The sequence below is a fragment of the Hyla sarda genome, chromosome 5 (assembly GCF_029499605.1).
Source record: "Hyla sarda isolate aHylSar1 chromosome 5, aHylSar1.hap1, whole genome shotgun sequence".
NCBI lineage: Eukaryota > Metazoa > Chordata > Amphibia > Anura > Hylidae > Hyla > Hyla sarda.
Window position 1 is genome coordinate 21,502,167 of NC_079193.1, and position 24,211 is coordinate 21,526,377.

The 24,211-nt window shown below is 49.2% G+C and overlaps 1 protein-coding gene across 2 annotated transcripts in view; it reads right to left on the reverse strand.

Moving 5' to 3' along the window:
• LOC130272936 (ankyrin repeat and SOCS box protein 4-like) overlaps nucleotides 1–24,211 on the reverse strand; it is a 56,189-nt gene that overhangs the window by 26,655 nt on the left and 5,323 nt on the right. For both annotated transcript variants that reach the window (XM_056518973.1, XM_056518972.1), the window contains exon 2: nucleotides 3,749–4,048. In XM_056518973.1, coding sequence (XP_056374948.1) covers nucleotides 3,749–4,048 — 300 coding nt within the window. The remainder of the gene's footprint in view (nucleotides 1–3,748; nucleotides 4,049–24,211) is intronic.

Sequence of the window (24,211 nt, forward strand, 5' to 3'; positions counted from 1 at the left end):
TGTAGAAGAGGATAGAGAATCCTGCTCTTGTAGAAAAGGTTAGAGGACCCTGCTCTTGTAGACAAGGTTAGAGGACCCTGCTCTTGTGGAAGAGGTTAGAGGACCCTGCTTTTGTAGACAAGGTTAGAGGATCCTGCTCTTGTGGAAGAGGTTAGAGGACACTGCTCTTGTGGAAGAGGTTAGAGGACCCTGCTCTTGTAGAAGAGGTTAGAGGACCCTGCTCTTGTAGAAGAGATTAGAGGACCCTGCTCTTGTAGAAGAGGTTAGAGGATCCTGCTCTTGTAGAAGAGGTTAGAGGACCCTGCTCTTGTAGAAGAGGTTAGAGGACCCTGCTCTTGTAGAAGAGGTTAGAGGACCCTGCTCTTGTAGAAGAGGTTAGAGGACCCTGCTCTTGTGGAAGAGGTTAGAGGATCCTGCTCTTGTAGAAGAGGTTAGAGAATCCTGCTCTTGTAGAAGAGGTTAGAGGACCCTGCTCTTGTAGAAGAGGTTAGAGGACCCTGCTCTTGTAGAAGAGGTTAGAGGACCCTGCTTTGTAGAAGAGGTTAGAGGACCCTGCTCTTGTGGAAGAGGTTAGAGGACCCTGCTCTTGTAGAAGAGGTGAGAGGATCCTGCTCTTGTAGAAGAGGTTAGAGGACCTTGCTCTTGTAGAAGAGGATAGAGAATCCTGCTCTTGTAGAAGAGGATAGAGGATCCTGCTCTTGTAGAAAAGGTTAGAGGACCCTGCTCTTGTAGACAAGGTTAGAGGATCCCGCTCTTGTGGAAGAGGTTAGAGGACCCTGCTCTTGTAGACAAGGTTAAAGGATCCTGCTCTTGTGGAAGAGGTTAGAGGACACTGCTCTTGTGGAAGAGGTTAGAGGACCCTGCTCTTGAAGAAGAGGTTAGAGGATCCTGCTCTTGTAGAAGAGGTTAGAGGACCCTGCTCTTGTAGAAGAGGTTAGAGGATCCTGCTCTTGTAGAAGAGGATAGAGAATCCTGCTCTTGTAGAAGAGGTTAGAGGACCTTGCTCTTGTAGAAGAGGATAGAGAATCCTGCTCTTGTAGAAGAGGATAGAAGATCCTGCTCTTGTAGAAAAGGTTAGAGGACCCTGCTCTTGTAGACAAGGTTAGAGGACCCTGCTCTTGTGGAAGAGGTTAGAGGACCCTGCTTTTGTAGACAAGGTTAGAGGATCCTGCTCTTGTGGAAGAGGTTAGAGGACACTGCTCTTGTGGAAGAGGTTAGAGGACCCTGCTTTTGTAGACAAGGTTAGAGGATCCTGTTCTTGTGGAAGAGGTTAGAGGACACTGCTCTTGTGGAAGAGGTTAGAGGACCCTGCTCTTGTAGAAGAGGTTAGAGGACCCTGCTCTTGTAGAAGAGATTAGAGGACCCTGCTCTTGTAGAAGAGGTTAGAGGACCCTGCTCTTGTAGAAGAGGTTAGAGGACCCTGCTCTTGTAGAAGAGGTTAGAGGACCCTGCTCTTGTAGAAGAGGTTAGAGGACCCTGCTCTTGTGGAAGAGGTTAGAGGACCCTGCTCTTGTAGAAGAGGTGAGAGGATCCTGCTCTTGTAGAAGAGGTTAGAGGACCTTGCTCTTGTAGAAGAGGATAGAGAATCCTGCTCTTGTAGAAGAGGATAGAGGATCCTGCTCTTGTAGAAAAGGTTAGAGGACCCTGCTCTTGTAGACAAGGTTAGAGGATCCCGCTCTTGTGGAAGAGGTTAGAGGACCCTGCTTTTGTAGACAAGGTTAAAGGATCCTGCTCTTGTGGAAGAGGTTAGAGGACACTGCTCTTGTGGAAGAGGTTAGAGGACCCTGCTCTTGTAGAAGAGGTTAGAGGATCCTGCTCTTGTAGAAGAGGTTAGAGGACCCTGCTCTTGTAGAAGAGGTTAGAGGATCCTGCTCTTGTAGAAGAGGATAGAGAATCCTGCTCTTGTAGAAGAGGTTAGAGGACCTTGCTCTTGTAGAAGAGGATAGAGAATCCTGCTCTTGTAGAAGAGGATAGAAGATCCTGCTCTTGTAGAAAAGGTTAGAGGACCCTGCTCTTGTAGACAAGGTTAGAGGACCCTGCTCTTGTGGAAGAGGTTAGAGGACCCTGCTTTTGTAGACAAGGTTAGAGGATCCTGCTCTTGTGGAAGAGGTTAGAGGACACTGCTCTTGTGGAAGAGGTTAGAGGACCCTGCTTTTGTAGACAAGGTTAGAGGATCCTGCTCTTGTGGAAGAGGTTAGAGGACACTGCTCTTGTGGAAGAGGTTAGAGGACCCTGCTCTTGTAGAAGAGGTTAGAGGACCCTGCTCTTGTAGAAGAGATTAGAGGACCCTGCTCTTGTAGAAGAGGTTAGAGGACCCTGCTCTTGTAGAAGAGGTTAGAGGACCCTGCTCTTGTAGAAGAGGTTAGAGGACCCTGCTCTTGTAGAAGAGGTTAGAGGACCCTGCTCTTGTGGAAAAGGTTAGAGAACCCTGCTCTTGTAGAAGAGGTTAGAGGATCCTGCTCTTGTAGAAGAGGTTAGAGGACCCTGCTCTTGTAGAAGAGGTTAGAGGACCCTGCTCTTGTAGAAGAGGTTAGAGGATCCTGCTCTTGTAGAAGAGGTTAGAGGACCCTGCTCTTGTAGAAGAGGTTAGAGGATCCTGCTCTTGTAGAAGAGGTTAGAGGACCCTGCTCTTGTAGAAGAGGTTAGAGGACCCTGCTGTTGTGGAAGAGGTTAGAGGACCCTGCTCTTGTAGAAGAGGTTAGAGGATCCTGCTCTGGTAGAAGAGGTGAGAGGATCCTGCTCTTGTAGAAGAGGTTAGAGGACCCTGCTCTTGTAGAAGAGGTTAGAGGATCCTGCTCTTGTAGAAGAGGTTAGAGGACCCTGCTCTTGTAGAAGAGGTTAGAGGACCCTGCTCTTGTAGAAGAGGTTAGAGGACCCTGCTCTTGTAGAAGAGGTTAGAGGACCCTGCTCTTGTGGAAGAGGTTAGAGGACCCTGCTCTTGTAGAAGAGGTTAGAGGATCCTGCTCTTGTAGAAGAGGTTAGAGGACCCTGCTCTTGTAGAAGAGGTTAGAGGACCCTGCTCTTGTAGAAGAGGTTAGAGGACCCTGCTCTTGTAGAAGAGGTTAGAGGATCCTGCTCTTGTAGAAAAGGTTAGAGGACCCTGCTCTTGTAGAAGAGGTTAGAGGATCCTGCTCTTGTAGAAGAGGTTAGAGGACCCTGCTCTTGTAGAAGAGGTTAGAGGACCCTGCTCTTGTAGAAGAGGTTAGAGGACCCTGCTCTTGTAGAAGAGGTTAGAGGACCCTGCTCTTGTAGAAGAGGTTAGAGGACCCTGATCTTGTAGAAGAGGTTAGAGGACCCTGCTCTTGTAGAAGAGGTTAGAGGACCCTGCTCTTGTAGAAGAGGTTAGAGGACCCTGCTCTTGTAGAAGAGGATAGAGGATCTTGCTCTTGTAGAAGAGGTTAGAGGACCCTGCTCTTGTAGAAGAGGTTAGAGGACCCTGCTCTTGTAGAAGAGGTTAGAGGACCCTGCTCTTGTAGAAGAGGTTAGAGGACCCTGCTCTTGTAGAAGAGGTTAGAGGACCCTGCTCTTGTAGAAGAGGATAGAGGATCTTGCTCTTGTAGAAGAGGTTAGAGGACCCTGCTCTTGTAGAAGAGGATAGAGGATCTTGCTCTTGTAGAAGAGGTTAGAGGACCCTGCTCTTGTAGAAGAGGGTAGGGGAGGGGAAGAACAGATTTTAAGTCTCTGGATGTAAATAAAGATGTTCTCATTGACTGACAGCAAGCAGACTAACATATAATGGATCCCTTACCGTTCCAGATGAGCTCCTTGGCGCAACTCACAGACTCCTTAGTTTTACAATAATGTAACGGTGCGTGTCCACTGACGGAGAAGATGTTGACCTTTGCGCCATGGCAGATCAGGATTTTGACGCACTCCAGACTGGCCAATTCACAGGCGAGGTGTAGTGGAGTCTTTCCGTTCGGTCTGCTGTTGATGGAAGCGTTGTGTTCCAGAAGCACCAGCAGGCTTTCCAGATGTCCCAGCACGACAGTGATGTGCAGCCCCGTTGCCCATGAGGTGGCCAGTTTGTAACTGGGCAGCCAGTAACCTGAAGGAGAAATAACAGGGTTGTCCAAGATTAGAAGAAAAAAAAGAAAAGAAAAAAGTGTTTTCCAAAAACAGTACCACCCTTGCTTATATGCTATATTTGTTATTGCAGCTCAAAAGTGAGCTGCAATACTAGATGTAGCCCAAGGACTATTTTTTGCACTTTCGTTTTTTTCTCCTCACCTGCTTTCAATTTTCCACCTTACATATAAAGCCTTGTTTTTTGCACCACCAATTTTAGTTTGTAATGACATTAATAATTTCACCACAAGATCTACGGCAAAACAAAAAAAATAATATTTGTGGGACAATATTGGGAAACAACACCATTATATAGGTTTGATTTTGTTTAGCTTTTTTCAAAAACTATAACTACCGTATTTATATGAAAATTAGCATGTTTAAAATTGTCCTCTTCTTACCCCTCTAACTTTTTTATTTTTCCATTAGAGGGGTCAGTTTTTCATAATGGGAGTTGTAGCTTAGAAACAGCGAGACTCCAGTTGTTGCTAAATTACAACTTATATCTTTCCCAGACAGCCCAAGGTTGTCTGGAAATGATGGGGTTGTAGCTTAGCAACAGCTGGAGGCTCCCTGTTAAGAAAAGCTGGTTTATGAGCTTTTACCCTAAGGGAGGGCACTATAAATGTACTAACCAATTTTCTGTGTTTTTTCCTTATTATTTCAGATGTGTTTATGCAGAGGACTTCTTCGGATTCGGTGGACTACATAAATGCCCAGAGGTGTATTTTTTTTTGTTTAATATTAATAAAAGGGTTAACAAGGGCTTGTGTGTGAGTGTTTTTTGGAATAAAAATGTAAAAAAATTGTTGTTGTTTTTTTTTGTCTGAATTTACTTTACAGGCTTAGTTGTGGAATCCGCCTTATACTCAGAATCCATTACTAAACCAGGACTTAGCGCTAGCCACAAAAACAGCTAGCACTAACCCCCAATTTTTACCCAGGTACCCACTGGCACAGGGGTGGTACCAACAGGCCCGGAGGGTAAAAAATGGCGCTCCTGGGCTTAGGAGGTAACAGGCTGGCATTATTTAGGCTGGGGAGGGCCAGTAACAATGGTCCTCACTCATACTGGTAACATCAGGCTGTTCCTGTTGGGTTGGTATCTGGCTGAGAATGAAAATAGGAATAACCCCCACATGTTTTTTGCATAAATAATTAAACAATTAAAAAAAAAAAATGTGTGGGGTTCCCCCTTTTTTCATTCTCAGCCAGATACCAACTAAACAGCAACAGCCTGACATTACCAGGGTGGGCAAGGACCATTGTTACTGGCCCTCCCCAGCATAAATAACACCAGCCTGTTACTGCCTAGGTACAGGAGCCCCATTTTTGATGCTCCAGGCCTATTGGTACCCTGTGGCGGTGGGTACTGGGGTAATAATTGGGGGTTAGAGCTAGCTGTTTTTTTGGCTAGCATTAAGCCCTCGCTTAGTAATGGATTCCATCTATAAGACAGCTTCCACTACTAAGCCTATAAAGTAAATTTAAAACAAAAAAAAACACAACACTTTTTAAAAACCTTTATTACAACCCCCCACAAGCCCTCGTTAGCCATTTTATTAATATTAAATAAAAAAAACGCTGGTCAACGACGTAGTCCACTGAATCTGAAGAAGTCGTCTGCATACACGGATCTGAAATGATAAGAAGAAACCATGAAAAATAGGCTAGTACATTTATAGTGCCCTCCATTAAAGAAAATGCCCATAAACCAGCGTTTCCTAACAGGGAGCCTCCAGCTGTTGCTAAACTACAACCCCATCATTTCCAGACAGCCTTTAGTTGTCTAGGAAAGTTGTAACTTGGCAACAGCTGGAGTCTCGCTGTTTCTACACTACAACTCCTGTCATGGGAGTTGTAGTTTAGCAACAGCTGGAGGCACCTCTTTCCTAAACTGCAACTCCTATAATGAAAGTTGTAGTTTAGCAAAAGCTGGAGGCACCCCATTTCTAAACAACAACTCCCATCATGGAAGTTGTAGTTTAGCAACAGCTGGAGGCACCCAATTCCTAAACTACAACTCCCATCATGGAAATTGTAGTTGAGCAACAGATGGAGGCAGCCCAAGTCTAAACTACAACTCCCATCATGGATGTTGTAGTTTAGCAACAGCTGGAGATACCCCGTTCCTAAACTACAACTCCCATCATGGAAGTTGTAGTTTAGCAACAGCTGGAGGCACCAGCTGCTCCCCGGCCACCCGCCCGCTAGCTGTAGCAAGACTACAACTCCCAGCATGCCCTAACAATGATGACATAGTTGCGGGCGGGTGGCCTTGGAGCGGAGCTCGCCCCCTGTTTATTGCCAACACCCCCACCCTGGCCGCTCTCCTCCTGTGTGTGTAACGTCCCCCTCACCACCCCCTATCTTTGCCTCGCCGCTCGCAACACCCCCCCGCTCCAGATCTCCCACCCGCCCACTAGCCGTTACATGCTGGGAGTTGTAGTTGCAACAGCTGGTAGTTGCGGGTGGGTGGACGGGGAGTGGAGCTGACCAGCTGCAAGGAATATGAAACTACACTGTAACTTAATATATCCTGGCCTGAGCTGTAATTGGCTGGTCGGTCTCGGCCAATTACAGCAAATCAAAGTCAGGCAGGCAAAGTCAGAACCAAGAATTCACACAAGTACCAAATCACTAAGCAAAGGGGTAGTTAGGGAACAAGTCAAATGTCAGGAGAATAGAATAGTAAACACAGGAATGAGAAGCTTGTGCTGGAAATAATATCTCTATCACAGCCAACATGCAGATAGAAAAATAAGGTATTTATAGCCCACCTCAGGAGGATGTGGACGCCAAGGCAGTATACAATTGGCTCGTAGTCCATGCCTCCTGATTGGCCCAGCCCTCGTCAAGACAATGAGCAATGCTACAACTGAGCACAGTAGGCATTGGAACGGCAACCAGAGCCAGAGGCAGACATGCTCATTACATTTTTCATCAATAATAATCTCACCAAATTTCTCCTAATATCTGAGTACATGAAGAGAATGACAAAAATATAGTGAAGACTGAAATATAGGAAATACAGGAAGCAGAAAGGGTAATATTAGCTGATGGGGCAGATACAGGGGAACAACACAGGATCAGTACAGGATAAGTAATGTATGTACACAGTGACCCCACCAGCAGAATAGTGAGTACAGCTCTGGAGTATAATACAGGATATAACTCAGGATCAGTACAGGATAAGTAATGTAATGTATGTACACAGTGACCTCACCAGCAGAGTAGTGAGTACAGCTCTGGAGTCTGGCCACTAGAGGGAGCATCTTCCTGTTTGAGCTTCCTGTGAGCGTTTGGTGTGCTCGACCTTGAGAGTGATCCACCTCTCTCCCAGGAGCGACCTTCCTTTCCCCAGAAGGAGGGTTCGTTTCCTGGTATGAGCGAGGAGCGGAGAACCCCAACACCTGCCCCCCGAAGTAGGTCCGCGGGGGGCAGGGGGAGCCAGCGACCAGTTGCAGAGGGACCAGCATCAGGAACTGCACCAGATGTCTCTGGGTTAAGGCGTTCTGCCAGGAGATGCAGCGATGTATCTCCAGCACCTCCTGAGCCCATGGAGACGAAGAGTAGCCGCAAGGCTGCTCCAACAAAAGGTACTACAGGTACTATGGACTGTGATACTCCTCCTGGAGCAAAGCCAAATGCCCATGGAGGTGTGGAGGAGGATTGGGCAATGCCCAGGGCCCAGGAGCCTGGAACCACCTATGGATCCCGTGTTGCAGAGATACTTCAGGGATATAAAGAAGCAAGGAGCAGCTTGTATAGGCTCCAGGAGGAGGTACAGGAGGCAAAAGCCTTAATGGAAACTGCGTCAAAACACCAGAAGGCTGAGCTGTCAGCAAGGATTAAACAGCTTAAAACCAGCATCAGCAATCTAAAGAAAAGGAAAACTTTTATTTTGGAGAACAGCGGGCCATTTAAAGAAAAGCTTCAGAATGAAGATCGCTTTGCAGAAAAGGAGAGGGAGAAGCAAAGAAAGCTGAGGGGGCATCAGCCACGGGTGGAGGAGGAAGGAGACGTTGCGGAGGCCGATAATGTTGAGCCAAATCCACCCGGGGGTCTGCAACATCTCACCCCATACAGTGGGCTCCCTGCAGGGCAAGTGGCAATGTCATCTGGCTGCGGCCCTGGCGGTTCGGGGGATGAGAGTAGCACCAGTCACCAGGGAGGGGCGCTGATGGCCCAGATCCAGCTCCTGGAGTCCCCAGGTCGCCTCCAGGACTTCACGTTTGGACATGAGTTACCAGAGGAGGCACCTGGGGGAAGGAAAAAGAAGAAGTCAAAGAAGACCAAGCTCCAGGAGCAGGTAACATTTGTATATACCCCCCTCCCTGAGCCCCCCGGACTGGCCGCAGGGTCAGCTCACTGTGTGAACCCCATTTCTCAGCCCAGCCTGAGTTCTGCTGTGGACTCAGTGCAGGAGAGTGGGGAGAGTATGGAGTCTAGTGTGGCGGTGAGCTCCATAGCTGTTTGCAGTAACAGTGGTGGAGCAGACAATGTATCGGCTGTGAGGTCGGACAGTGATATTTGCCCAGCGATGGGCAGTAAAGGCTCTGGCACATTGGGTTGCTCCCTAACGGGAGGGGGGGGCGATTTTGTGCCAGAGTCGGCTGCGGGAGCTCCGGTGGCTCTGAGCGTTGGCACTGCTGTTCCTTTGGAGCAGCGGTGTCGTCGTGGAGGAGCTGCCGGGGCTAAGATGTCTTCGCCTCCCAGAAAGACTGGACTTAAACCCCTATTTTGTATTGGCGCCGCTGATCCAGATCAGCGGCGCCCAGGAGCAGGAAACTCCAGTACTGATGAGGCGGAGGGTACCAATAAAAACAGGGCTGGGGCCGCTAATAAGCAGGCTAGGCAGGCTTCCCGGTCCTTGTATAAGGGACCGGTGACCTGTCCTGTGGTGGTGGCTCCAGCTCTGGTACCCAGTGATGCTGATGGTACAAAATCTGCACCAGAACACACCGGTCCAGCCAGTATGAGTGAGAAAGTTAATGTAAAAGTGAATGAAGGAGTGAATGTATCTGTTAATAATCTGTCTGGGGCTTTGAATGGTGGTTTGGGCTGTAGCACGGGTGGAGGTATGGGGGGCACATTAGCTAAAACATGTGACAATGGTTTGGGTATGGATTATGTGGAGGAGGGTGGTGAAGGGGCGCAGATTAGTGGTGGGGATGTAGGGCCTGGTCCAGTTGCACCCCCAGCGGTGGCAGCACCGGTACGCAGCTACGCAAATGTCACCGCTGGGGGGAGGGGGGCACCTTCCTCGTCCTCTGGCTCTGGGGAGAGCAGTTTGCAGCAGCGTCTCCTGGGGGCCTTAAGGAGAGGGGAGAGATCGATCAATGTAGAGGGTAGGGAGGTTGATCTATCCTTCTGGATAGAGAGACATGGTCTTTCAGCCTTCCGAGAGGAAAGAGGGGGGGATAATGTGTGGTCCCTCCCTACAGCCGGGCCAGGTGGTCTCCGTAGGAATGTGGTCCGGCTGAGATGGAGAGGCAGTGATACATGTCCTCCAAGATCTAAAGTTGTTGAGCTTCTGCTGAAGTTGGGCTTTAAGGCAGCTGACATCTACGCCTTAATACATCCTTATGGTACCCCTGAGTTTGATATCAGCTTTGTTCGGCCGGAGGGGCTTGAGCTCTTCTGGTCGAATTATGAGCTGATAAAGAACGAACCCGGCTGGCGAGACTTTGCCATTCAGGCGGTGTCTCGCCAAAATAATGTCAAGAAAGTGACCGTTTTAACCCGTAACGAATCACTCTCTTGTATTGACATCATGACGTGGCTAGGTCGGTATGGAGAGGTGGTGGAGGTCCCAAAAAAGAACAGGGATGAATATGGCATCTGGTCAGGGGCCTGGACGTTTATGGTCAAACTGAGGCGTTCAGGAAACACAGTTACCCATATACCATCTGCAACCTTCCTCGGAAGAGATCGTATCCAGATCTTCTACCAGGGTCAGCCGAAGCTCTGTCACAGATGTGGTGACCCCACACATTTTAGTGCCAATTGCACTGTGCAGAAGTGCACTCTGTGTGGGGAAATAGGTCATCTCGCTGCATCTTGTGCGGAGATTAGGTGTCACCTGTGTGGTGACTTAGGTCACCCATTCAGTCGCTGCCCTCGTTCCTTTGTCAACGCGGTTGTTGCCCCGGTGGGAGTAAGCCTTGAAGTGGATTCTGCTGGGGCGATGGCCGTCGGGGATGAAGGGGTGCAGGGGCCAGGGAAGAAAAGTAAGCAGAAGACGCCTGCCCAACTGAGGCGTCTCAAGAAGCGCCAAAGGGATAGGGAGATTCAGGACTCACAGGAGCATCAACCAACTGGGGTGACTCCTGATCCTGTCCCTGCGGCCAGTCTTACTGCTGAGGCCCTGGGGGATAGTGAACTGGATGAGGAGATTGGGAGGATCCACAAAGAGGGGGATGCCGTCTCCTCACTGTCCTCCCATGGTGAGAGCGCGGATGAGGACAGTGGGGGATGGGCAGAAACAAAGCGGGGTACTCGGAGGAATAAAAAAAGAGGAGATGTAATATCTTCTCCCACCTGCCAGATGCCAAAGGAAGGTACAACTGATCTCCCTCTGATTGGTCTCTCCAACCGGTTCCGAGCCCTCCGCGACATTTCCTCTTCGGAGGGGGAGGAGGCGGGGGGGGGAGGTTCCGGATGTTGCGGTGGGGCTCACAGGAGACGCTGAGTCCTCTCTCCCTGGGGAATCTTTGTCTTCAGGGGGGGAGACTGGCCCAGAGTCAGGGGACGAGGAAAATGTATATAATGGGAAAATGGACACATCCATCTCACTAAAAAGGGGTAAACCATCATCTGATGAGGAGGGTGGTGGGGTGGATGGGAAGGATGGTGGGAAAAAGAAAGCTGTCTAACTCAATCACCCTCGATGGCGGCACCCTCTCCGTTGACTCTGGCATCCATTAATGTTGCCAGCATTAAGTCAGATACAGCTCGATTTGCGGCCTATGATTTTTTTGCCCATATTAATGCTGATATTTTATTTTTGCAGGAGACCAGGCTAACAGATATGTCATCTATCTACAAGGCTAAAAGAGAGTGGAGGAATGGGCCCTCCTACTGGTCTCTTGGGGCCGAGCCGTATAGCGGAGTGGCGGTCCTTTTTACTTCAGCGGTTGAATGCCGACGGGTTATCGAGTTAGAAATGGGGAGGTGCCTGATCTTAGATGTCCTCATGAAGGGACAAGAACTTCGCCTTATTAACATCTACGGCCCACAGTCTAAGTGGGACCGGAAGTGTCTCTTTATGAGGATCAAGCCCTATCTTTTACAAGTCGGCAGGTGGTCTTTGGAGGGGACTTCAATGCTGTCACGAGGCCCCAAGATAGGGGAGGTTCCAGAGACAAGCTGACTTATGATAGCGTCGCCCTTAATAGCATAGCAAGTGAGGCTCGCCTGGTGGATGTCCACATCCGGTACACCCCAGGCCACGCGGGATTCACCTATCATAGGGGTAGTTGTAGGTCTAGGATAGACAGGTTTTATTTGAAGGAGGAAGCCGTCTCTTCAGCAGTATCTGTTGTTGAGGTGGAGTTCTCCGATCACTGTTTAATTTTGTTTTCTCTGAATGTCACAGAGACCCCCCGGATGGGCAGAGGCTATTGGAAGCTGAATTCGTCTCTCTTGGAAGAAGCGGAGATAAGACATTCCTTTGAGGATTTTCTTCAGAGCCAGGTACCATTGCTGGGCCTTTGTAGCAGTAAGTCAGAGTGGTGGGAGATCTTCAAGGAAAGGGTTGCGAGATTCTTCCGCCAGCTCTCGGGCCTCAGAAGCCTAAATAGGTACCGTTTGTACCAGGGCCTGAGGAAGAAACTTGAGAACCTTGTCTCGACTGGAGGTAGCCGAGAGGATATCTCCAGAGTGAAGTCCTTGCTGATGAAGTGCCAGTACGACAGACACGCATCTTTGGTTTTTGAGAGGGATTACGGGAAGTACCGCTCGCCCGACCCTTACAGAAACTGCAAGATGTCAGTGAATAGTAAAATAGTCTCAGGACTGATTGATAGTACGGGATCCTTGAAAAGGTCCAGATCAGGGATCCTGGAGGTCGTCAGATCCTTCTACTCGCACCTCTTGGGAAGGAAGGATCTAGATCGAGATAAGGTATCAGCTTTCTTGGCTGAAACCATCCCTGAACCAGGAGTAGACCCCTCTCTTGACGTTTTGACAGAGATGATCCGGGAAGAGGAAGTCAGGATGGCGATTGATGGGCTTGCCCTCAAGAAGTCACCCGGTCCGGATGGCTTAACATCTGAGTTCTACAAAACCTTTAAGGACACTTTGGTTCCCCTCTTGACTGCGGTTTTTAATGAGTGTCTATCCTCGGGCACTCTGCCAAAGACAATGAGGAGGTCAGCGCTGATCATCTTGTCAAAGGGTAAAGACCCGTCCCACATTGAGAATTGGCGTCCCATAGCTCTTCTCAATGCGGACAGAAAGATTCTGGCAAAAGTGCTGTTTAACCGGCTGGTGGAGTTTGCACCCCGGCTCCTTTCGGGGGCTCAGCATTGCTCTGTTCCGGGCCGCAGTACATTTAGTGCTGTGCTCGGTGTCCGGGAGGCTGTGGAGCAGGGTAGGGCTGGCCACTGGAAGGGGTACTTGCTGTCCTTGGATCAGGCAAAAGCGTTTGATCGGGTTAACCATGAGTACCTCTGGTCTGTTCTTCTGAGATATGGCCTGCCGGGGGGGTTTGTTGATTGGCTTAAGACCTTGTATGCAGGGGCAGAGAGTTTCCCGCTTGTGAATGGTTGGATTGGTCGCTCCTTTGAGGTTGGGTCTGGTGTCCGTCAGGGTTGTCCTTTAAGCCCTTTGCTGTACGTGTTTGCAATTGATCCTTTCCTTAGGAGGATTGATTGTGGACCGTTGGCGGGGGTGAGAATGGACCTGGCGGTGCCGGATTCGGCTCTGAGGGCGGTAGCATATGCTGATGATGTCACTGTGTTTGTCTCCTCACAAGAGGAGGTCAGATGGGTGATGTCAGAGGTGGACCGCTACTCGGAGGCATCCGGGTCCAAGATCAACCAGGATAAGTGTGAGAGTCTCTGGCTGGGAGGGGGAGATCCTAGTTTTGATCTCCCGGACGCCCTTCCAGAGCCCCAGGAATCTGCAAAAGTTCTCGGCATTGAATTTGGCCAAGGGGATTACCCCAAACAAAACTGGGACAGCAGGCTTAAGATCGCCGCTCAGAAGGTGGATCAGTGGAAGGGTTGGTCTTTGACCCTCCGGGAAAGGGTTAACCTGATCAAAACATTCCTGCTCCCTTTGTTGATATATCTGGGCAGTGTATGTATGTTGCCAGAACCTCTCTGGACCCGGGCCTACAGTGTGTTCTTCCAGATGTTATGGGGGAATAGACTGAACCTAGTGAAGAGGGAGGTTACTTACCGTACAAGGAGACTAGGGGGGTTGTGTATGGTCAACCCTGTGGTGTTCCTAGTGAATACCTTTCTTAAGACCAATATAGCAAACCTCTGGTCAGAGAGGGCTCCTCCGTGGGTATCCTCCTGTAGGGGATGGTTTCGGCCTTTCTTCCAGGAATGGGAGACAGGAGGGCAAGTGAAGGATCTTCGCACACCACACGGGCATCTCCCGGCTTACGCTACCCCGGTTCTGAAGGTTATTCGTCGGTGGGGTCTGGGGATGGGGGAGATTAGGACTCTGTCGAGGAAATTCCTTGACAAGAGGGTCCTGTCTTCTCATTTCCAGAGGCCATTGGCGCTCAAGGACTGCCCAAGTCGGGATCTGGAGGTGGGTTTAGAGCTTTTGAATTCTATCAGGATCCCCTTGAAGTTTTGGGACTTGACTTGGCGCTGCTTCCATGGGAAACTGTGTGTGAGGGACAATCTGAAGTGCAGGAGCTCTGATGACCGGGGATGTCCCCGCGAAGAGTGTGGAGGCATGCTGGAAAGCATGGAGCATTTTCTGCTTCATTGTCCCTTTAACACAGAGGTTTACACCAGGGTGGGCGCTTCCATTGGTTGGCCTCGGCTGGCCAGTCTCTCCTATGCGGAATGGGCCTATGGGGCATTCAGAAACCTTGGAGGCTGGGACCAGTGCACTTTATTCCTAGTCAGCTCAGTGGTCAGGTACTACACGTGGAACGCACGGTGTTTAGTGTCGACGCAGCGTAAAATCCTCCCTGTGGATGTGGTGGTTAGGAACATTCTCAGTGACCTGGTGAAGGTGCGTTCTCTGGAGTACGAGAGGCTGGGTGCTGGCAGGGCCTCTCGTCTATGGAGGGGCTCTGCCTTTAAAGTGCCTTAGCCTGTTGTCTCCCCCTGGTGGTGGGCTGATGCTGGCACATTAGTCTTTTTGTTTTGAGCAGTTGGTTTATGGTAATATAGGGCTTGCAGGCGCTGAACTTGAGCTTTAGGGGTTTGTTGTTTGGCTTATATTGTTATATGTATTTGTTATTGTATTTATTGTTGTAGTCTATTTGTATACTTATGTATTGTATATATTGTTAGTCTGTGTATATTTTATGTAATGTATATATTGTATATATTGTGTGATGCCACCTGGGGTTTGGGTTTAGTTTAGGTTGGGTGGTGGGTTAAAAAGGGGGGAGGGGGTTTGTATGGGACTTTTATATATACAGAAAATCCTGGACTGGTTCATGGACGTCTGGTAACATGTACTGGGGGCATGGGATGCGGGACCAGCTCAGGGCCCAAAAAAAAAAAAAAAAAAAAAAAAAAAAATGTGGTGTTATTTTGTTTGTGTTGGTTTTTATTATTTTGTATATATTATTATTGTTGTTGTTGTTATTTTTTTTGGTATATTACTGGTATTGGGTTTTTGGTATTGCAACTGGGCCAGGAAATTCACATTTAGTATTAGTGTATATTAGTGTATATAGTTTATTAGTATGGTATGGGTATAATGGGTATTATAGGAATATGTCTTTTGTAAATATTGTATATATTTGTTTGTGTGCAGGAATGAGTGTGGGGTGGACCGGTGTTGTATTTTATGCTATGGTGATGGTTTTATGATCGTTATATTGATTATGTTCTGTCGGATATGATATGTTTATGTTTTGTAATTTTTTTATTGTTATGTTTGAAATTTTAATAAAAGATCTACAGGATATAACTCAGGATCAGTACAGGATAAGTAATGTAATGTATGTACACAGTGACCTCACCAGCAGAATAGTGAGTACAGCTCTGGAGAGAGGTTGGGTGTGTCTGAGCTCCTGTTACTTCCAGACTCTTCCAGTGAAGCAGTGATTTCCATCCGCCCCTCCCCAGGTGTGTGGCAGATACCTGGGTAGAGGGTTTTCCTGCTATGGAGCCCCAGGAGGCTTCATCTTGCACTCCCCGTACCCGGCCGGCGGGGGGTGCAAAGGAAAATTCGACGGCCAGCAGCCAGGATGGGGTGAGATGATCCACCAGGGCCCATCGCCATGTGGGGCCCCCTCCCCCATCCCCAGCTGGGAGCTGCAAGGCTTCCAGCAAAAGTTCCTCTGGGAAAAGAAGCACATCCAGGCAGAGGAGTGGAGTGAAGGCTTCTACCTCAGGCTCCTCAGAACCCCAGCAATGGGGGGTCAAGGGGCCAAGGGAATCCCTGGAGACTTTTGGTTCAAGAATCCAGGCAAAGATGGCCCAATATGAGCAACTTGGGAAACAGCTTCGTGGTCTTAGAGAAGACATAAAGTTTGCAACTTACCAGGCGGATACAGCAGCCAAGGGCAAGAGAGCAGCATTCACTGCAAAGGTGAGAGCACTAAAGAAAGAGGTGGAGGAGATTGTTCAGCTGAGAGCGGACATTGTGGCTGGAGCCGGCTTCTTCAGTGAGAAGATTCTAAATGAAGAGAGGTTCCCCAAAAAGGGGGTCTCCAGAGGTGCAGAAAAAGAAAGTCACCAAGATGAGAGTGAGGAGGACGATGAGATGGCAGTGACTGTAGTGATTGCAGCGGCTTGGCAGATGGGGGTCTCCTGCGGGCAATTGTTATGCAGGAGTCCCCCACTAGTCTAGAAAAATTTTCTTTCGGGGATGATTTGGGCCCAGAGGAGAAGAAAAAAGCGAAGGGCAAGAAGAGGAAGAAGACACAGGCAGTGAAGTTTGTCTTTGCTCCCTTCCAGTAGCCTGGGTCGGCTGAAAAGTCGGTTCAGGGTGCTGGGTCCCCCAATCTGCCAGACCCCGTTTCTGTAGTGGAGCGGGGCCAGCATGGGGGATACAGTAGTGCACCCAAAATGGCCGCGGGTGCTATAGAAAAAAAAGGGCACCCTCCTGTGAGGGGAGAGGGTGTCCAGGCACCAGAAAATAGCGGCAGATTTACCAATTTGGGGGGCGGTCCCCCGATTGAAGCTGGCAGTATAGTTCCTGGTACTGCGGGGCACTCCCCTGTGAGGGGGGGGGAGTGTCCGGGTGCCGGACCTTGTTGGTTCAGAGGGCGGTCCCCTAGGTTACACAGTTGGTACCAGTTCTGGCGCGTCGGGACTCTCCCCTGTGAAGGGGGAGGTTCTGCGCCCGTCAGCTGCAGTAAGCGGGGTGGGAGTGCATCCGGTGGGACAGCTCCCGCCAAAATCTATGGCGCTGTGCGAGGGGGCGGAGCCTGTGTCCGTGCCCCAGAAGACTGAACGGAGGAGCTGTGCAGCGCTGATCCTTAAGCCAGCAACCCTTGTACACGGAGCTATAGACCAAGCCAGCCCGGCCTCTAATACATCAAGGGACAGTGTAGGCAAGAGTGAAAGTGAGGGAAAAATGTGACTAAAAATGGTAATGTTCAGAATGTGAGTTATAGTGTGCATGGGTGGAGTTGTGGTAGCAGTGTGGATGAGGGGGGAACTTGTGGGGTGCAAGAGAGGGGTGCAAGTGGAGTGCAAGAGAGGGGTGCAAGTGGAGTGCAAGAGAGGGGTGCAAGTGGAGTGCAAGAGAGGGGTGGTAGTGGAGCGCAAGAGAGGGGTGCAAGTGGAGCGCAAGAAAGGGGTGGTAGTGGAGCGCAAGAAAGGGGTGGTAGTGGAGCGCAAGAGAGGGGTGGTAGTGGAATGCCAGAGAGAGGATTGGTGGCAGACACCTCTGTTAAGAATAAGGGTGCTGGTTTGGGGTCTGGATCAGGTTCTGGTTCGACTGCCCCCCCGGTAGTGGCTGCTTCTCCCAGAAGCTATGCCAGCGTCACTGCCGGGGGATCAGGGGGATCCCCATCTCCGTCTGGCTCTGGTGGTCACTTGCAACAGCGCCTACTGGAGGCTCTACGTAGGGGAGACAGGTCAATCCATGTAGAGGGGAGGGGTGAGGTTGACCTGTCTTTTTGGATAGAAAGACATGGCTTAGGCGCATTCCGAGAACATAATGGGGAGGTGGTCTGGTCCCTCCCGACATCCGGGAAGGAAAGTGGCCGTAGGAATGTGGTCCGTTTAGTGTGGAGGGGCGAAGATGTGTGTCCGCCACGGGGTAAGGTGGTTGAGCTCCTCCTCCAAATGGAATTCAGGGCAAGTGACATCTTTGCCCTGATCCACCCCTACGCTACTTCTGAGTTTGACATCAGCTTTGTTCGGCCGGAGGGTCTTGAACTCTTCTGGTCGAACTATGAGGTGGTGAAAAACGAGCCCGGCTGGCGGATTTTGCCGTAAAGGCGATATCCCGTCAGAATTTGACCAAGAAAGTGACCGTTTTGACACGTAACGAGTCACTATCTTGCTATGATATCATGACCTGGCTCAGCCGATATGGTGATGTGACGGACATGCCAAAAAAGAACTATGACGAACATGGGATCTGGTCTGGGGCCTGGACGTTTTCCGTCAAACTGAAGCGTTCGGGGAGCACTGTTGCCCACATCCCATCAGCTGCTTTTCTTGGGAGAGACAGAATCCAAATTTTCTACCAGGGGCAGCCCAAGGTCTGTCACAGGTGCGGCAGCCCCACTCACTTTAGCGCAGCCTGTACTGTGCAGGTCTGTGCTCTGTGTGGTGGGGTAGGTCATCTTGCCGCATCCTGTAGGCAGATCAGGTGTCATCTGTGTGGTGTCTTAGGACACCCTTTCAGCCGTTGTCCTAGCGCCTTTGCCCATGCGACGGTCACCTTGGCTGGAGACAGCAGTAATGTTGCTTCAGCTGGGGAGGGCACGAGTGCGGGTGAAGGTGCAACAGGGTCAGTGAAGAGGAAAAGTCCCGCCGAGGCGGGAGGCTAATCGCAGAAGGAGCAGGGAACTGGAGAGTTCCCATGTGGCAGGGGTAGCTTCTGGCCCTGCTCCAGAGGTTAGTCCTGAAACTGCTGAGGCCCTGGAGGAGAATGTGCTGGATGAGGAAATGGGGAGAATCTGTAAAGAAGAGGGCAGCAAGGCCGATCTTTCCGATTCCTCCCACTGTGAAAGTGTGGATGAGGAGGGTGAAGAGAGGCCAAAAAAGAAGGTCAGTAAAGGGAGAAAGAAGAGGTCAGAGCCCTCTAGTCCCCGTGCTACGGACCAGGTCCCAAGCGGAAGCTTACCTGCCCCCCCCTCTGATTGATCTGTCTAACCGGTACTCTGTCCTTGAAGACATCTCCTCCCCCTCCATGGAGGGGGGGGGGTCAAGGATGGGGTGCCTGAAGTCGGGGAGCCTCCAGGGGGAACTGGGCCCTGTCCACATGGGGCAATTTCCTCAGGGGATGGGGCCAAACCAGAGCCAGGCGGAGATGGCGATTTAAAAATGGACCAGTCTGAGTCCAAAAAAAGGTTTAAAGAGAAAGAAGCCTCCTCTTCCGGGGATGAGGGGGTAAAGAAAAAACAGAAATGAGGGGGTTAGGGCTATCTAACTCAATCACCCATGATGGCGGCACTCACCCCATTGACGCTGGCATCTATTAACTATGCCAGCATAAAGTCTGATACGGCTAGATTCGCAGCCTTTGATTTTCTCGGCCGTGTTGAAGCCGATATTTTGTATCTGCAGGAGACCAGGTTGTCAGATCTTGCCTCTCTGGTAAAAGCCAGGAGAGAGTGGAGGCGTGGCCCCTCCCACTGGTCTCTTGCGGCTGAGCCGTATAGTGGGGTGGCGGTCCTTTTTACCGCTCCTGTTGAATGCAGACGGGTTATTGAGTTAGAAATGGGGAGGTGCCTGATCTTAGATGTCCTCATGAAGGGGCAAGAGCTCCGGCTCATTAACATCTACGCCTCACAAACCAAGTGGGGACGAAAAGATCTCTTTATGAGGATTAAGCCCTTTCTTTTTACAAGCCGACAGGTGATCTTTGGAGGGGATTTCAATACTGTCACGAGATCCCAAGATAGGAGAGGCTCCAATGATCGGTTGGCTTATGATAGCATAGCTCTCAATAGTATAGTTAGGGAAGCTCGCCTAGAGGACGCCCACATCCGGAGCCCCTCAGGCCACGCGGGTTTCACCTATCATCGAGGTAGCTGCAGGTCTAGAATAGACAGGTTTTATTTGAAGGAGGAAGCTGTCTCTTCTGCAGTGTCCGTGGTTGAGGTGGAGTTCTCCGATCACTGTATGATTTTGTTTTCCCTGAATGTTTCAGAGACCCCTCGGATGGGTAAAGGTTATTGGAAGCTGAATTCGGCCCTCCTGGAGGAAGCGGAGGTAAGACAGTCCTTTGAGGATTTTCTTCAGAGTCAGGTACCTTTACTGGGCCTATGTAGTAGTAAGTCAGAGTGGTGGGAGATGTTCAAGAAGCGGGTTGCGGGGTTCTTCCGCCAGCTCTCGAGCCTCAGGTCCCTGAATAGGTATCGCCTGTATCAGGGACTGAGGAGGAAACTCGAGCTTCTCGTCTCGACTGGAGGTAGCCGGGAGGATATCTCCAGAGTGAAGTCCTTGCTGATGAGGTGTCAGTACGATAGGCGTGCATCTTTGGTTTTTGAGAGGGATTTCGGGAAGTACCGCTCGCCCGACCCTTACAGAAACTGTAAGATGTCAGTGAGTAGTAAAGTCATTTCAGGACTGATTGATAGTACGGGATCTCTGAATCGGTCCAGATCAGGGATCTTGGAGGTCGTCAGATCCTTCTACTCGCACCTCTTGGGAAGGAAGGATCTAGATCGAGACGGGATGTCGGCTTTCCTGGCTGAAACCATTCCTGAGCCAGGGGTAGACCCCTCTCTTGATGTTTTGGCAGAAAAAATCAGGGAAGAGGAAGTGAGACTGGCGATTGAGGGGCTTGCCCCCAAGAAGTCACCAGGTCCGGATGGCTTAACATCCGAGTGGTACAAGACCTTTAAGGAGTCTTTAGCTCCCCTCTTGACTGAGGTATTCAATGAGTGTCTCTCCTCGGGCACTCTGCCGAAGTCAATGAGGAGGTCAGCCCTGATTCTTCTCTCAAAGGGTAAAGATCCCAGCCGTATTGAGAATTGGAGGCCCATAGCTCTTCTCAATACGGACAGGAAGCTTCTGGCCAAGATACTGTTTAATCGGCTGGTGAAGTTTGCACCCCGGCTCCTTTCGGGGGCCCAGCACTGCTCTGTTCCAGGCCGAAGCACCTTAAGTGCTGTTCTCGGTGTCCGGGAGGCAGTGGAGCGGAGTAGTGCAGGTCTCTGGAAGGGGTACTTGCTGTCCCTGGATCAGGCCAAAGCATTTGATCGGGTGAACCACAAGTACCTCTGGTCCGTCCTCCTGAGATATGGCTTACCGTGTGCTTTTATTAATTGGCTTAAGACCTTATATGCAGGGGCAGAGAGTTTCCCGCTGGTGAACGGTTGGTCTGGCCGCTCTTTTGAGGTGGGGTCTGGAGTCCGTCAGGGTTGTCCTTTGAGCCCGCTTTTATACGTGTTCGCAATCGATCCCTTCGTCCGGAGGGTAGATTGTGGGCCGTTGGCGGGAGTCGGGATGAGTCTGGCGGAGCTGGATGTCGCCCAGAGAGTGGTGGCGTACGCTGATGATGTCACCATTTTCGTGTCCTCGAGAGAGGAGGTCGATGTGGTGATGTCGGAGGTGGAACACTACTCGGAGGCATCCGGGTCTAAGATCAACCGGGATAAGTGTGAAAGTCTCTGGCTGGGAGGGGGAGATCCCACTTTTGATCTCCCGGACACCCTCCCAGGGCCCCAAGACTCAGCAAAAATTCTGGGCATCACATTCGGCCAGGATGATTATCCCACCAAAAACTGGGACGGTAAGCTACAGGATGCCACTCATAGGGTGGATCAGTGGAAGGGTTGGTCTATGACCCTCAGGGAAAGGGTACACCTGATCAAATCGTACCTGCTCCCCTTGTTTATCTATCTGGGCAGTGTATGTATCTTGCCAGAGGCTTACTATACTAGTATCTACAGCCTGTTTTTCCAACTGTTATGGGGGAACAGGATGAACCTAGTCAAGAGAGAGGTTACGTACCGCACAAGGAGACTAGGGGGTTTATCTATGGTAAACCCTGTGGTGTTCTTAACAAACACCTTCTTGAAACCCAACATCGCAAACCTCTGGTCAGAGAGGGCTCCTCCGTGGGTACTCTCCTGCAGGGAATGGTTTCGGCCTTTCTTCCAGGAATGGGAGACAGGAGGGCAAGTGAAGGACCTCCGTACGCCCCATGGGCATCTTCCGGCTTACGCTACCCCGACTCTGAAGGCGATACGTCGGTGGGGTCTGGGAGTGTGGGAGATCAGGACCCAGTCAAGGCAGTTCCTTGACAAACGGGTTCTGTTGACCCACTTCCAGAAGCCTCTGGCGCTCAGGGACTGCCCAGATCGGGATCTGAGGGTGGGGTTGTATCTCTTAAATATGTAAAGGATCCCCCAGAAGTTTTGGGACTTGGCCTGGCGCTGCTTTCAGGGGAAGTTATATGTGAGGGACAATTTGAAGTGCAGGAGATCTGATGACCGGGGATGTCCCCGAGAAGAGTGCGGGGACATGCTGGAAAGCATGGACCATTTCCTGCTTCATTGTCCCTTTAATATAAGGGTCTACAACCGGGTGGGCGCTTCCATCGGCTGGAGTCAACTTGCCGGCCTTACCTATCCAGAGTGGGCTTATGGGGTATTCAGGAACCTGGGTGGCCGAGATCGGGGCACTTTGTTTTTAGTCAGCTTAGTGGTTAGGTACTACACGTGGAATGCACAGTGTTTAGTGTCTAATCAGCGCAAAGTCCTCTCCGAGGTGGAGGTCTGTAGGAACATCACCGGTGACCTCGGGAAGATCAGGTCTTTGGAGTATGGCAGTCTTGGTACCAGTAGGGCTTCTCTCCTATGGAGAGGGTTTTCTTTTGATGTGCCCTAGGTACTAGCTAGACCTTTTGGGCAGAGTACCCTTGTTTTTGTTAGGGACAGTGATGCAGGGACAGGGTTAGGATGATAGTAGGGTCAGTTTATCTTTAGGGATAATGGTAGGGTGAGAGGTAGGGTGCAGTTAGGGAAAGAATATACATTTTGTATGTATCAGGATTGCCATCCTTCTTCCTGGTGGTGGGCTAATGCATGTGCACCCTAGCTTTTTGTTTTGTTTTCAGATGCTATGGTTATGAAGGGCTTACAGGCACCGAACTTGGGCCTAAAGTGGGTTGTATTGTTTGCTTATGTATGTTAAAGCTGGTTATGGTTAAGTTGGTTGGGAGGAGTTCTAGGTTGGGAGGGTATATTTGTGGGTGGTGGTGGTCTTTTCTTTTGGTGGACCTGGCATGGGTCAGTTGTGGACTGGACATTGAGGACTATGAACTGTATGGAAAAAACTCTGACCCATGTACAGGAGGGCGGGTGGTGTGGGTGAAGGGTCAGTTTAGTGTAGAATGTTCTTTTATATTTGTAGGTGTGTTTTCTATTTATTTATAGGTGTATATAGTTTGTGTATAGTATTGTACATAGTAGTGTATATAGTTAGTTATGTATATAGTATGTATAATGCATGTTATATTATTATAAAATGTATATATATATATATATATTTTTTTTTTTAAGTATATAGTATTTATAGTAGAGATAGACATGGCAGTCGAACCAGTTTTGTTTTTGTAGTAATGTTTCTTTAGTATCCCGTTGTGGATTTATTTTCTTTGGTTTATATATGTAGTATGTAGTAAAGATGTGTGTAAGCATGTGTGTATTGTGTTTTCTGTGATATTTTCCCGAGTTTGGGTATTTTGAGTTGAATTAAATTTATTTATTTATTTATTTTTGGTTTCTTGGTTAAATGTAGTTAATATATGGATATATATGTGTGCATGTGTGAGTGTGGTATAGTGTTATTATTATTATTATTATTAATATTATTATTTAAAAAAAAACATGGTGTGCAGTGTGAGTGCTTGTTGTGTTTTCTATGTATGATTTTTACCGACTTTGGGTGTTTTGAGTTAAAGCGAAATAGTGCTATTTTTATGTTTTTTATGAGTGTGTTGTTTGGCTATGAAAGGTGTAGTTATAATATTTCTAGTTCTAGTAGGAAAGCTGGGCTGGCCGGTTAGGCAGGATTTTTGTTCCTTTATTTAAATGTAAAGTTTGGGTTTATGTTATTTCATGTTGTTGTTTTCCGTTATGGCAAAGTTGTGCTGGTTTATGTTTTGTTATGATTTATATTTTTCTAATAAAAGATTTACAGGATATAACTCAGGATCAGTACAGGATAAGTAATGTATATACACAGTGACCCCACCAGCAGAATAGTGAGTACAGCTCTGGAGTATAATGCAGGATATAACTCAGGATCAGTACAGGATAAGTAATGTAATGTATGTACACAGTGACCTCACCAGCAGAATAGTGAGTACAGCTCTGGAGTATAATACAGGATATAACTCAGGATCAGTACAGGATAAGTAATGTAATGTATGTGCACAGTGACCTCACCAGCAGAATAGTGAGCACAGCTCTGGAGTATAATACAGGATATAACTCAGGATCAGTACAGGATAAGTAATGTATGTACACAGTGATGTCACCAGCAGAATAGTGAGTACAGCTCTGGAGTATAATACAGGATATAACTCAGGATCACTACAGGATAAGTAATGTAATGTATGTACACAGTGACCTCACCAGCAGAATAGTGAGCACAGCTCTGGAGTATAATACAGGATATAACTCAGGATCAGTACAGGATAAGTAATGTAATGTATGTACACAGTGACCCCACCAGCAGAATAGTGAGTACAGCTCTGGAGTATAATACAGGATATAACTCAGGATCAGTACAGGATAAGTAATGTAATGTATATACACAGTGACCTCACCAGCAGAATAGTGAGTACAGCTCTG